The sequence below is a fragment of the Lepidothrix coronata genome, unplaced genomic scaffold, assembly GCF_001604755.1.
Source record: "Lepidothrix coronata isolate B3197 unplaced genomic scaffold, Lepidothrix_coronata-1.0 Scaffold312, whole genome shotgun sequence".
In the NCBI taxonomy this organism is placed as follows: Eukaryota; Metazoa; Chordata; class Aves; order Passeriformes; family Pipridae; genus Lepidothrix; species Lepidothrix coronata.
The window spans coordinates 361,610-376,160 of NW_016690492.1; the positions used below are offsets into that span (position 1 = coordinate 361,610).

At 42.0% G+C, this 14,551-nt stretch overlaps 1 protein-coding gene across 2 annotated transcripts; it reads right to left on the bottom strand.

Moving 5' to 3' along the window:
• Window positions 1-2,323: 2,323 nt before the first annotated feature.
• ZC3H15 (zinc finger CCCH-type containing 15) lies at window positions 2,324-13,015 on the bottom strand. 2 transcript variants are annotated; one of them, XM_017837829.1, is made up of 11 exons: window positions 12,819-13,015; window positions 10,764-10,865; window positions 8,503-8,614; window positions 6,660-6,812; window positions 6,175-6,266; window positions 5,303-5,485; window positions 4,463-4,609; window positions 4,166-4,270; window positions 3,805-3,931; window positions 3,396-3,491; window positions 2,324-3,120 (listed from the first exon to the last, which is right to left on the bottom strand). In XM_017837829.1, exons 1-11 carry the CDS (start codon window positions 12,894-12,896, stop codon window positions 2,927-2,929), a joined length of 1,389 nt encoding a protein of 462 aa, XP_017693318.1. In that variant the 5' UTR covers window positions 12,897-13,015; the 3' UTR covers window positions 2,324-2,926. The 2 variants fall into 2 exon arrangements, with proteins under 2 accessions (XP_017693318.1, XP_017693319.1); XM_017837830.1 differs by lacking the exon at window positions 3,396-3,491 and having other exon boundaries at window positions 12,819-13,010.
• Window positions 13,016-14,551: the final 1,536 nt, after the last annotated feature.

The following is a 14,551-nucleotide window of genomic DNA, read 5'->3' on the forward strand; positions in this document are numbered from 1 at the left end:
AATTGTTTTTTGTCCCCACAGGTGCCCAGTGCCAAAGGTGCTGTGAAGGCAGTGCTACACCAGCGTGTTCCCTCAGGAGATGCTCAAACCACAGCTCCATCACACTGCTCATGGAGTGCTCACCTTAAGGTAGGAGAGCACCAAGATGACACAAACAGGGCCCAGGCTGCAAGGGCTACAAACTTACCCAGCTTATGGGGCTTTACAGCCTGACCTGAACCCAGAGGGTGTCCTGAACTGAGCCTGCCTGCTCCTGGAACAAGGAAGTACTCTATTTTTGACCCATAATAACCGGACAGTCACGGAAATGAAAACACTATTATTTTAGGATTCAGATTGTATCTCGTTTTTCCGGAAGTGACTCATTCACTTGATATCAGACTAATTTGGTGAAGTTTGCATCAGTAGGAACAACTTAGTGATGTCATACCCAGGTGAACTCCCTCCTATCACAGTGCTCCTTTCCAGAACATTAATAGTTCATCTACCCCAAGCAAGGCCTTGGCATTCATTTTTAATTGACATTTATTGTCTGAAACTCCCCGTCAGCTGCAAATTTGGGTTTCTTTAACTCTGAAAATTCAGGACCTTTAGCATGTTATATTCAAGCCTATCTGTGAGCAGAAGGAACATGTAGCAACACACTGCACCTCACCTTCAGGAGTCTGTCTGAATGAACACTAACAAGGGACTCTCTAAAAGCAGTCACTGCTTTCACAGGTGGAAATCCAGGCAGAGCAACCAAGCCAAGGGGCCAGAACAAGCTCAGCCAGAGTAAGCTGAGAGGAAAGAGGGTAAAAACCAAACAGGAACAGAGAACTGTTGTTTCCTGCCCACATGAAGCCATATGTCAACAACTCCTGCCTAGGAAAATCAGGTTTTCTTCAACTAACTCATGGATATTCAATGTATTTCAGGACTATGCAAGGTGATGTCCTAATGCTTAACCAACACCTGCACAAAAGGAGTTGTGCACCACAACCAAGCCCTCTAGACCCAAAAGGACACTCTCTTTCTGCTCATCTGTGTTTTATTAGCTGAAATTAGTATGAGTCATCCTGTCGTTCCTCCACTGTAAAATACAAATTTTAAGTAACAAACACACAATTTTGCCGAAGGCTTAAGCTATTTATACTTGTCAAGCAGATCAGTACTAAAGAAATGAGTATTTATATGCAAAAAACCAGCCTTTAAGTCACAACATATAGAAAGCCATTCTCATCCTTGATAATGATTAAATTACTTTTATTCCCATTTAAAATATACAACTTTGAAAAATTATGCAACATACATTCAAATGAATTGCATTCTTAAGTGTCCTGATAGCCAGGCATCTTATTGCTGGCCAGTATAATACAACAATCCACCAACACTGCTTATTTATGGCCACGGGGAGAAAAATCTGCATAAATAAATAGTTCCATCCGATATTTAGCTTTTCCTTAAACACTTACATTTAGAAGTCAAGTTCTGCAGGCCTCTTTCTCCCAAGTACTGCTTCTTGTTCCTACAGGAGAAAACGAATTCCACAAAGATCCCAAAAAGGGCAAAAAAAAGTCTAAGTCAGCTAATTTAGAAATAGCATTCAGGGTACAAGAGTCAATTCAGCAGTGCCAGAAATAACCATTATAAAGCCAATATTCCCACCCAAAAGCAGTCTGGGAGAGCTCACTAACAACACCTCGACTCTTAGTGGCCTTTAAGTAGTACTTTAAAAGCTTTAGAAAAATTGATACAAATGGTATCTTTAGTACAGCAATATTGTTGCAGATATTACTGGTATTATGGCAAGGAGACACAGCCTGTGAAAGCACCACCACTGAGAAACCTTTATGGCAGAGCCTCAATCCTTTGGGAAAGGACACACTGACTGGATGGCAGCTTGACAGCACTGCTCTGCCCTCAGGCAACTCAGCCCTGCACAACCTCCTGCTATTTCCAGCACTCCAAAGGCAAGCCAGGCATTGTCTGGACCTCAGCATCCCTGCTCTGCAGAGCCTGGAGTCTTCACTAGTCTACAAAAGACAGTGGGGAAAGGAGGAGGCTGGAATGGCAGGGAGTGATGCACAGCAGGTATCACATCAGTACACGGGTGGGCAGGAAGGAAGAACAGGAAGGGAGAAAAGCTGGCTGCTGAATTTTACACTGCATCAAGTGTAAGCAAAAAAAGTGTAATTACAGGTAGTCCAAATTTAAGTGAAGCCAACATCATCACTTCTGTATCAAGACTGCAGAGAAAAACATTTACCACTCTATTAGAAAATCCAGTTCTTAACGGTTTGGTTTGATATCCTAACTCAGCAGAGAAAAATCAACACAGGTATTTTAAAGTTGATAGTTTTTATTTACAGATTTATTGGCAAAAGGTGGTGAGAAAGTTTAAAATGTTTTAAACAGAGGGCACCACATTGTATTGTATGATCTATCAGTTGACAGTCTTCAGTATCCAGCTGATCAAGTAAAGCTAATCACCACTTAAAGAAGCATAATCTGCATCAGCTCCATTAGAGTGTCCTGCCTAAAAACCACTTCAGGCAGTTTCTAAATCAACACCAATCACTAATAAAAATGCAATTTCTGTGAAGAATGAATACTTGGATTTTTATACTGTACCTGGTGTCAAATTGCCCACTTGCATACTGGCAAAGCAGTTACACTTCTTACTTTTAGTTGAAAGTTCTAATCTCACTGTCTGTGAATTCAGCTGTCGAGTAATTCTGACCTACTCTGAAAGTTTTACTGTGAGCATAGTCAAGACTGGAGTAGATGAGATTGAAGGAAAACATTCCTGGGATACCACGTGCCCATCATATTCAGCTGCATAACCAAAAACATCTTGTTTAAGAATTCTATTCAAAAAGGAGAAAAAATGTAGTCAGTTTTCACTTTGTCACATAGATTTAATTCCTCACTTGAGCTTTTTAGTTCATTCTTCTAAATCAAGAGTGTTTAGTTCTTCTTCTAGTTCATCCAAGTCCTCTCCAGTAAACAGATTTTCATCAACTGGAACAGCATCAATTACTCCATTTTCCAATTCCCCATCTCCATCATTATCTTCCTCTAAATCATTTTGCTCGCTGCTGTTTATATCACCACCAGAAGCTTCACTTAATTTATTATCTGAAAATAAACATAATTCTTAGGGATTTCAGTGTCACAAGTTTCCTAATCACCAATTCGAACTCACAATCCTACCGAACCTGCTTTCAAGTTTTGAGACTGTGTAGAAGTTACTTTATTTGAAATTCATATTGGTTAAATTGCATGTACCTGATTAACATGCAGGTCTGGATAACCAGTTATGAAAACAGGTAAAAAAAAAACCAAAAAACTCCAACTCCCATCTCCTCAAACTGCTATTTTCATAACTGGGTCAAACAATGAGCTGCTCCTACCCAATGTCTGCACTTGAAAGACTCTTGCTCTTAAAGATCGGGGCATGCATTCCACAAGTGCACCAAGACCAGGACTTTGCTCTAAGAAGTTACAAGCTGAATAGAAGAAAAATAAACAAAAAAATAAAAGCTGGGACCTTTCTTATATTGTTCATTCTATGGTTTACAAAAATCAAAAAAAAAAGAAAAAAGGTGAACTTAGAACAAGCCCCTTAGAGACGTACTAGAAGTGGCCACAAAGAAGGTAAGTACATAGCATTTACTATAAGCCTTTGCTTTAGTAACTACATGTACCACTAACAGAACTGAATTATTGGTTTAAAAAGGGTGGGGGAGTCAAATTGCCATTACCTTGGGCAATCTCCTAACTAACAATGCTCCGTTAGTGAGGCCTCAGTGAAGAACTCACCGTCTTTTTCTACTGAAGTGTACGTGCTGAATCGCTCAGGACTAGCCACTGTAATGCCAGTCTCCTCCACTGCCTTGGGGACATACAGGTTCAAATCCACATCATTTATGCACACAGGGTCTTCCATCTGAAAAATACACCAGGGTGCTCTGCAGGAACTGCTTTTCCACAAAAGCCCTCACTTCTGCACAATTGCCAACGACCTTTCCCACCTTCGACATGAACATTCCGATCAAATCTACTCCGTGGCAGTATTAAATTAAGAACCAAGCTTATTAACTGCACTGTAAGAGTCCTCAAATGAAAAGCTTTCAAATTTGAATGCAACTGAAACGTTACTTGATTTAATCCTGTTCTTTACCTCATCATCATCTCCTGCTCCTTGAACATAATGGGTGTCATCTGCTTCTTCATCGTCTGCATCAACCAGCTCTGGCCGGAACTCGAATACTTCACGTCCACTAATCTGTTCACAGGAGAAGAAATCTTCACTTATTACTTCAAGGAATTTATACTGCTTAAAAATACCCCAAACCACAAAAAAGGAAGGAAAATAAAAGGACACCAAAAAAAGCCAAGCAATTCCAGGCCAGCTACCTTATTATGCAACTGTATTTACTCCCTCTGCTTACATTAAGACATGGACTGTAGAACTTACCACCAATGCTTTGCCAGCTTTAAAATCTGCTTTCCTCCTCTCCATATCTTGCTCAGCCTTATCAATTTTTTCTTGTCTTTTTCTTCTCTTCCATGCAATAAAACACTCTAGAGTAATTTTGGTAACATTTGGTCCTAAGGCAGCACGCTGTCACAAGGAAAGAGGCTGATTAATGCTAGAAACTCTTTCCAAAGGCTCTAACAAATTAAAATTTAATTACACTTTTCCAGGAACCAATAGCAAGCATTTCTTTCCAATTCTTTCTTGACTCTTAGCACTCTCAAACCTGCACCATCATCTTACTGTTTGACTCAACATGTGATTTTCCAGTTAGTGAGATGAGCTGACCTGAAAGTTAACAGGGAAAGTGAAGGGGGAAAGAAAGTAACAATAATAGCTCAGTTCTTGTCACAATGACATGCCAAGCAATGGGGACAGAAATAAGCAGAGCAGCAACACCTTCAGAAGGCCTTGTTCTCTTGGTGTTGCTTCCTCATTAGAGAGTTATGGCAGAACCAAGGACACTGAGCTGGGGATGAGAAAGGCCCCAGAAGCCGTTGTTGTAATAGATAAATGAGAAATAGCAGTAAGAAATAGAAGGCTCCTAAAAAAGCATAAGCAACAGCTGCATATGCTGCTATAGCTAGTTCTCTTCACTAGGTAATGCTTTCTAAACAAAGCCATGAACCAATAGTACACATCTTCCCCCTGGCTCTTACAGCTGTAACAACACCTTACAGTTTTTTATTAGAAATTAGCAGGTTCTTTACATCTGTCTCTTCCAAGTAGAATAACAGTAAAAACAAGTACCACAAGAAGGTACCTGTCTGACAACTTTACCTCTTTTTCTATTAGGTCTTCTAAGGAAATTTCATCTTGCTTTTCCTCCTTCTTTTTGTCTTTCTTTAATACAAAGCCCGGAGGCAGAGCGTGGCGATACATACAGTTGTCTCCTCCTCCTGGGCAGACCCAAAACCACCCGTATTTGTTGTTTTCAATAGCATCAAGGAAATACTTGCAGACCTGTATAAAACAATGGTGGTTAACCCTGTGTTTTCTCTTTTCATCCCCAGCATTTTACACCCCAGAAGACGAGTAATTCAAAAAGTCAGCTGTGCTCAAAACAGAAGGAACGTGTGACATGCGTTGCTATTAAAAAACAGTAAACGAAGAAGAACGAGAAAAGGATTAACACGTTATGCCATTTAGTGCAAAACTGAAAAATATTGTTGAATTTAGAGCCCAGGAATTACAAATGACTCAATCAGCAAATTCCAACACAAAGGAGAAAATTTTAAAACTTCTAATGCTTGTATGTCACCCAGTACAAAAATAAGCCAATATATATGGCAGTCACTGCAATGAGATCATAGACTTAATTAATTGCAATATGTCAATCTTCTAACCAAGTAGGTTGCCTTAGATTATTACTGAGTCCTTTAACATTTCTATTTTGAAAGCACTTTACCTACTATCCATTTGTAACTTACATGAGAACACACAATGACTGAAAAGAGCCTTGGGGTTGTGGGCTTTTTGCCTTTTTTAAAAACATATATTATTAGAAAAACTATCAGCCCAGCCCTCAGAACATGGTTATGAGATTCCATTCAAAATCTTTATATTAACATATCTAATACCAGTCTGCACTTCATTCCCTCTACTACAGCTCAATTACAATAAAACAAAAAAAGAAAAGACAGACCACCTACTATTTGGGTTTTGGGTTTTTTCTTTTCCGCCTCACCATGCTTCTTGTTCACCACTTCTTCCAGCTTCTTCTCATCCCAGTTGTCCATTGTATCTAGAAAAAGAAAACGGTTGCACAAAAATTCCAAGTACTGAACACTGCTGTCAAGTTGCTTTTCTGCCTAGTAACAGTTTTTATAAAGTATGCAATTCTTCTATTTTAGCTAGCTTATGCAATGGAAAATAAATGCAGGCTCTTAAAGTTTTCAAATTCCCCAATGCCTCTCACAAGACAATTTCCTGAAAAGCCTGAGTTTTGAAATGCATAGAATGTGTTTCAGTTAAAGACTAAATAATGTGTCATTCCATCTGTACAGTACTCAGCATGAACAAGGGAAAAGAAATAAAAAAAAAAATATGACAACTGAAAAAAAGGTAAGGTTGGAGGGTGACATCCAGAAGGTCAGATCATATAACTTGAGGATCAAACTTTCTAAAAGTATTTTACCTTTTTCAAGGTCTTCATCTCTGGCATCAATGTAGACACTCCGTTTTTCACACTTCCTTTCCAAAGACAAATCATGAGAAAACTTGCACTTGTCTCCTTTAGTGCACTGTCCTTGCTTGAAGAAAGCACAAACTACAGATTTGGGGTCAGCACCTGAGTGAAGAAAGTTTTTATAGTTTAACATTATTTTTCAGCAAAATCTATACATTAGAAATTCTGAGAAAAATACCTAGGACTTATAGAGAATGAAAATGCCTTTTTAAAATAACGTGAATATATATGCTTTCTTAAAACAACATGTCATACTTTTATTGCATGATATTTGCATTAAGTATCAAAGCTGGCACTTGACTATTTAAAGCAATATGGACAGCAGTGTGCCTGAGCAAATTATTTATTTATATAATACAACACATAAGAGATCACCGTGCAACTTCTTCCCTATTCTTGTCTCTAATACACAGTAAAGCATCTTCTGAATGTTACCCTTTCCCCAACAGATCAAGAAAACACTAGAAAAAATTATAACAATTTAACCTGTGCCCATTCAGACCACTTTCTTCAGTAACAGAAATAAGATGGGTTCATAGTTCCCAAAGTAAACAACTTTTATAATAGAACAAACAATTCAATCAATCTAACTACAGGTTAAGTAAAAGCCATGGCACTAAAGAATTATTTGACCATTAGGAGGTCATTAGGAAAAGCAATGAAAGCAGAGAGAANAACAACTTTTATAATAGAACAAACAATTCAATCAATCTAACTACAGGTTAAGTAAAAGCCATGGCACTAAAGAATTATTTGACCATTAGGAGGTCTTTATGAGACATGATCAAATGAGAAATACTTGACTTGTAATATTCAGCAAACACACATATAAGATTTTAAGCTCTAGTTTTTCCCCTTGCTGCTTTCACTCTTGGTGAGACTCACCAGTGACAAAAGCAGGTACAGCAACACCTGTTTAAAATGTAATCTAAAAATCTGGGCAACATTAGTCTTCTGAAATCACTTGAAGTCAAAAGCTACTTTATTTAGAGAAAGCTGATCACTGCAGATCATAAACAGGAAACTGTCCTTTGTTGCTGATCACAAGGAGCAAGTATCAGGTTTGTCTTAAAAACATGCATGGAAATCACACTTCTTTTGTCAAAAATTACTGCACGTGATTTCATGTGTTCCAGAAAATGAACGGAGTTGAAAACATTTAGTTCACTCCAACAGGTATTATGTTTCTTCCTCACAAATGGCAGCCAATTGTAGAGTTTTCTCCAAGTGTCAAACACAGAACCGTTATAACAAAAACTTAAGATTTCATCACAAAACTAAGTTTGTTCAATAATCAAGCTCAAGACAAACCACACTTCCAAAACCAAGCATCACTGCTAATTGTGAGGTCAGACAGAAAGAACTGGAAATTTTTTACTGTTCTGATTTGAGTAGCAGTTTTCTGTGAAAACAACAGTTACCATCTTATATTCCTTGCAACACCTGGATGTTCACACTCCCCTGAGGAGACAGGCTGCTTTAAATACCATCACACACACAAAAATCATGCTACGCATCCAGAAACATCCAACTGATGAACCAGAAACAAAGTATCTTCAGCTTCCCAGTCAATATCAGTGTAGCTTTTGATATTCTAATGATCTAATGACCCCAGATAACTTCCAAAAAGAAGTCAAATCATTACTGACAAACTCCTTGGTACACTAGATGGGGAAGGAAACAGTCACGTTTACTTTATTAAAATATCAGTTGGTGTTTTTGAAGGTTTATTCTACCTCAAATAGCTACATGAATAAGAGAATACAAATGCAGAGAAATCAGTCAGTCATACCTTTGCTAATTTTCTGTGCAGCAACCACAGGCTTGAAGAGCTCATTTAATTCTTGTAATTCCTTCTTCTTGTCTTCTTTTTTTAATTTCTTCTCACTTTCTGTTTGAGCAGCCTATAACAACCCCAAATTCAAAGTTACAAATGTAAAATTAGAATGTCAGGACTGACTTCACAAGAACTGCACGTTAAAACAGCCAATCATTTTAAATTAGTTTTTGAGGGGAGAAAGGAAAGAACCTGTGATGCCTGGAAGGCTCAGAATTGCTGCCCTTGTGTCCACTGACCTGTCACACAGGAGGGACTGCAAATCTGTCAGAGCAGTGGGATGCTGGCAGATACCTTTAGTGCCACAGTGACCTCTACTCCACCTTTAAGGTAGGAAAGTCACTGAGAGACAGAGATTCATTGCTCTTTTGCAGTGGAACTACTCAGGGCAGCTCCTTCCAGAACTGTGCAAAAAGCCTTTTCCTTTTAGCCCCCTCCACGCTGCTTTGCTCTTTCTCTTCCTGTATACCAGCAGCAGTCCCAGGAAAGCTCTCCACAGAATTTAGGAAGTGCTTTTAAAACACCATTGCAATCTACATCAATCCCACAGCCTCAATCCAGCACATTCTATAGGCCCTGGGGGCCAAGGACTGGAAAACAAGCTCACCTAAGAAAGAAAAAGTTTATGTATAAGGAAAAAAACTTGACTCTGCCTCGCCCTTTTTGGATAAGCCAGAGAAGGCCTGTACCCCTGCCAGAGTGGGTTGAAAGCAGATGGAAGAGGATATGGGAGAAACATTGTTATATCAGATATGAAAGGAGGTTGTAGCAAGGTGGGGGGCAGTCTCTTTTCCAAGGTAACAAGTGACAGGATAAAAGGAAAAGGCCTCAAGTTGCACCAGAGAATGCTTAGCTTGGTTATTGGGAAAAATTCCTTCACTGAAAGGGTGGTCAAGCATTGGAACAGGCTGCCCAGGGAAGTGGTGGAGTCATCATCCCTGAAAGTGTTCAAAAATGTGTGGATATGGCACTTGGGAATGAGGTTTAGTGACGAACACAGCAGTGCTGGGTCATGTCTGCACTCAGTCTCAGGGGTCTTCTCCACCCTCAGTGATTCTGTGATTATTTGACACTCATCCTGATGGGGAGCTGGTGAGACCAACACCACTGTACGAGTATGTGGGGTACTTTGTTCTGAAATACAGGGTAATGTTGGAAAAGCATCTTTGTTCTGAGAATTTCTGTGAATTTCTCAAAAACATTTTAGAAGGGAATTAGCAGCTTGGTGAGTTTTTATACTGAAGGTTAACAAATGCTATTCCATATAACATGCAGACCTGTGTATGTCAACTACAGAAAGTAATACTTCAGAATGCTTTTGTTTCACCCTAGGGTTCTAAAGGCATGAAGATGAAGCTTGTCTTAAAAAAGAAATAAAACAACAAAACCAAACAAAACCCCCAAAAGCCAAAGAAACTAAAACCACAAACCAACAACAAACCAACAAAAAAAAACCCCAAACACCAAGGCCAAAACTCTGACAGCATTTTCATTTTCATTTCAGGACACGAGGAAAACTGCTTTAAAATGCTTTCTTTCTCAAGGACAGCCCTAACTGAAAGCTATTTTATAAGGTAAGAAAGGTATAAACAGGTTTAAAAATTTGCTTCTGCCATCCATCAGTCAATAGCTACCAGCATTTAAGAAATAAATGACTTTAGGCTGGCTCATTTACACACTGGTATTCCTATATATGCCACGGATCCACGGATTTCACAGACAAGTTTCAGAAGAACTGTTTGAACACCACCGGTGTTTTTCAAGTGACACCAAGGAATCTTTTCCACTACAAGAAATTCCTAGATCTAATGACCTGAACATCAGCTTTACTTTTCAAATTGTACCTGACATCTGTTAGTTCATCCTTATGTTATTCAAGGAATGCATCATGACCTCCTGACTTTAGCTGACAAAATGTAATTATTCTACAGGCTTATTCATAGAACAGAAAGCTCTGTAAATAATTAACAACCAGCCTCCCCAGCACTGAGAGAATAAGAGACCTGCATCATTTCCATTATAATATTTCCATTAAATCCACATTTTCTGATTAAGTATAACCTAACCATTGTACCTCATTTTATTTCATCATACAGAAGAGCAAAGTAGCAGGCAGTGGCTCAGAATTTCAGTTTCTTGGACCAAAGAGTTCAACAAATAGATTCAGACTTGTTTCCACTTAAAATTACAACAAACACTGGACAATAAATGCTTACCTGACGGGGATTTTGCTGACCAAACTTCACCTGGTGAGTCACAGCCTTGATAAACTTCTGCTGCTTTGCACCTTTTTTATTCTTTAGGCCAAATGTTTTGTCCTAAATCAAGAGATAAACATAGCCATAGTGAATTAAAAAACCAAACCAAACAAAACAATAAAAAAATCCCACCCTTGCCACTCCTTTCAAGTTTTCAGTGAAACACAGATCATTTCCTCCAGCAGCACAAGCAATCCAAGAAACAGTATGGACAAAATGTGGATTCCTCACAATATCTTGAGAATAAACCTTTGCCACAACCTCCTAAATGCTGCCTTGTGTGAGCTCTTGTTTTTATGACTAGCTCTCCTGTGTCCCAGTGTCAGTGTGTACACACAGCATTCTCAAGGCAACAGGACAAGATATTTTTGGACACTACCCAAGTAATATCTGAGGAAAATATAAAGATTGATTAGCCATAAATGCTGTCGTTTTTTCTTCTATCTACCTGAAATCACTTATTACTTCTGTCTTCAAGTATTCACATATAAATGTGATGTATGTTATGCAGATGCCTGTTACCACATGTAACATACCACTTCTTAATTTAAAGTATTTTAAGCTTTTCATTTTCTAACTGTACTAATTTGTAGTTAAGTCTTTCCCCTACATGAACTCCTGACAGGTGTTTCTACTTCCTAAACCCCACTGCCAGAAGTTTCTGTTTACTGCCTGAACCAATTCTTCCTCTAGATCTTCAATTTTACTGATAACGAGATGTTTCCATACCAAACCTAGTAAAAACAACTTACAAAAAAACACCCCCATACATCTCACTTTCACACAAGCACCTGAGGCAGCAGTTACTGAAATACCTGCATTAAAAACCACCTGTGCCTTTGATTTGATATCAGCGTTCCTTTCCTTCCAGAAAAAAGTAACAGATGTTCATCCAGTGGTAACACTTCAGTTCAAACATAATTTTGGAAGCCCTAACAATCCAAAAATCCGTGATAAAATAATTACAGAATAAACAGCTCTGATTCACTTACGGCATATCCTCTATCAACACCAGCTGGTCTTCTGTTACTTTGTGCTAATCTGAGAAGTCGAAACAATCATTTGGGAAAGAAAATCTATCATTCACACGCTTGATTTCCACTGTAAATGCCATATGGAAGATATAATCCCTCTGTATTTGAATTATACAGTAAGTTATTGTTAACAATCAAGGCAAGCTTTTCCCCTTCCAGCTGCATGTCTTTGCCATAAGTAGAATTTTCTTATGCAGCTGGATTCTGTAGGAACCTCAGAAAGTCCAAAGCCAGGAGAACACAGGACCAACTGCTCTAACCTCTTATTTCCAAAGAGCACAGAAACAACATCCTGCAGCCTCAGATGCCAAAGAACACTCACATCACACGGATGTTCTGCCTTAACAGCTGAGCAGCTGCTGTCTTTTATGCCAATAAACTCAGGCAAATATGTAATTTTCTATAACTGCCCTGCTTGTGCTCTCAATACAAATTCTGTCGTTGTTAGCATAAGGTGTGACTGTCCTAATAACCAAGACACACAGCCACACACATAGACACACAGACACCTCTCTGGCAGCCTTTTAAAAAAATCTGGTCACATGGGTCGAATTGTAACAAGACGCCGCAAAACAAACCACACCCGTGTTTTAAACTGAGCGAGAAATCACAGAGTTGTGAAGCTTGGAAGGAACCTCTAGAGAGCACCTGGTCCAACCCGCAAGGACGCAAACCTACACCTCGGCGAGCCGGCCTGGGGGAATACAGGAACACCCAGGGCACCGGGAGGGGCGTGGGAAAGGGAGAGGGGAGAAGGCCGAGGGCCGCTGCCAGATCACGGCCGGAGCAAACGCAGCTCCGGCCTGGAAATGCCCCGCTGGACCCAGAGCAGCCCGGGCAGAGCTGCGGCACCGCCCCGGCACCCCCCGGGAACGCCATTCCCCGGGCCCCTCCAGCCGGGAAAGCCGCCGGGAGGGCCGGGCCGGGCCGGGCCCGGCGCGAGGCCGCGGCGGGAGAGCGGCCCCGGGGCCTCCCTCACCTCGATGATCTTCTCCTTCTTCTTCTGGTCCGCCTTCTTGCTGCCCCCCGCCGGCTGCTGCTGCTTCTTGGGGGGCATGGCGGAGCGGGGCGGCTCCCGCTGGGGGCTGCGGGAAGGGGCCGGGAATGGCTCGGGAAGAGGCCGGGAAAGGCTCGGGAGCGGGACCAGGCCGGGCCGGGCAGCGCCGCCGCCGCCGGGGAGGCGCAACGGGTCCCGCGGGGCACGACGGGACGGCGCGCGCGCAGTGACGTTCGCGGAGGGGGCGTGGTTGCGTGACGTCACGGAGGGGCGGGGCAGGCGGGGCGGAGCTCTGCGGGGGCGGAGAGGGTGCGGTGTGAGGGGGCAGAGGGTCCTAAAGGTGCCACGGAGCGCAGAGCCTCGTGTCGGGGATAAAAACGGGGTCTGCGCACATCCAAGCGGTCAATATATCCCGCCCCTGCCCGGGCAGCGGGCGCGGCACCGAGCCTGGCGGAGCTCAGGGGGCGTCTGGACAGCGCCCTCGGGCACGGGCTGGGATTGCTGGGGACGGTCCGGTTCAGGGGCTTCATGATCCATGTTTGTCGCCGTAAATTAAAACACAGGAAGTTTGACCTCAGCACAAGGAAGAACTTTACGCCGAGGATTGCAGAGCGCTGGAACAAGCTGCCTGAAGAGGTCGTGGAGTCTCCCTCTTTTGGAGACATTCCAAACCTGCCCAGGGAAGTGGTGGATTCTCCGTCCCCGGAGGTTTAAGATGAGACTGGATGTGGCACTTAGCGCCATGGTCTGGGAACCACGGCGGTAGTGGATCAAGGGTTGGACTTGATGATCTCGGAGGTCCCTTCCAACCTAGCTGATTCCATGATTCTCTGATTCCATGATTCCAGGTGGCCGTGCCCTGGCAGGGGAGTTGGACAGGGTGATCTGCAGAGGTCCCTTCCAACCCTGACGATTCCTGTGGATCCCTTCCAACTCGCAGTGTTCTGCGATGTGTTTTCCCTCTGAGGGCTAAGTCTTTCCCTAAGACAGGCTCGGAGGCAGCCGCAGTGCTGAGCTCCGATTGTGTGCTGGGTGCTCTGACACGCTCACCGGGGAACAACGGGAGGGGATTTGGTAGTGCAGGGAGCCCTGGCGTGTGAACATGAGCTACTGCAGCCCAGGGAACTGTGCCCAGGAGCCATTCCCTGGAAATAAGCAGCCTAGCTGTGTGCAGAGGGGAGCTGTGCTTCAGGAGACAGGTCAGGTTTGAGGTTCAGGAGATGTGGGTCAGGTTTGAGGGTGTGAAACAGGCTGTCAGCCTGAGCGAAGACGAGCTTTACATCTCTCCTCTCCATTTCCTCACAAAAAGCCAAGACTGGGTTTGGGTTTCACCAAGGATGGCACAAATCTTTCTGCAGAAGGGGTGAAACAAGCCCAGATTGACTCCAAATGCCTAAGGAAGATCACGATCTGGTACATAAGTCCCATGGGATTTCTTGGCCTTGATGTGCACTGCTGCTTTCTCATGCTATGGCTTGGATGCACGTTCTGTGAGCATTCCACAAGTGTAATTTTCACTTTGGTTCTATGAGATGGCCTTTCATGGCTCTTTCATTCCCACAGATACAGGAGTTTCTGCAACAGGAAGAAATGCAAAACTTTAGTCCTATGTTTGCTGTTTGAGAGTGGTACCTGGATACTAGAAGAAAAATGCTTTGGAAGAAAACAAGTGGGATGTGTAATGGGACATATCCAGATTTGCCAACTTTTGATTT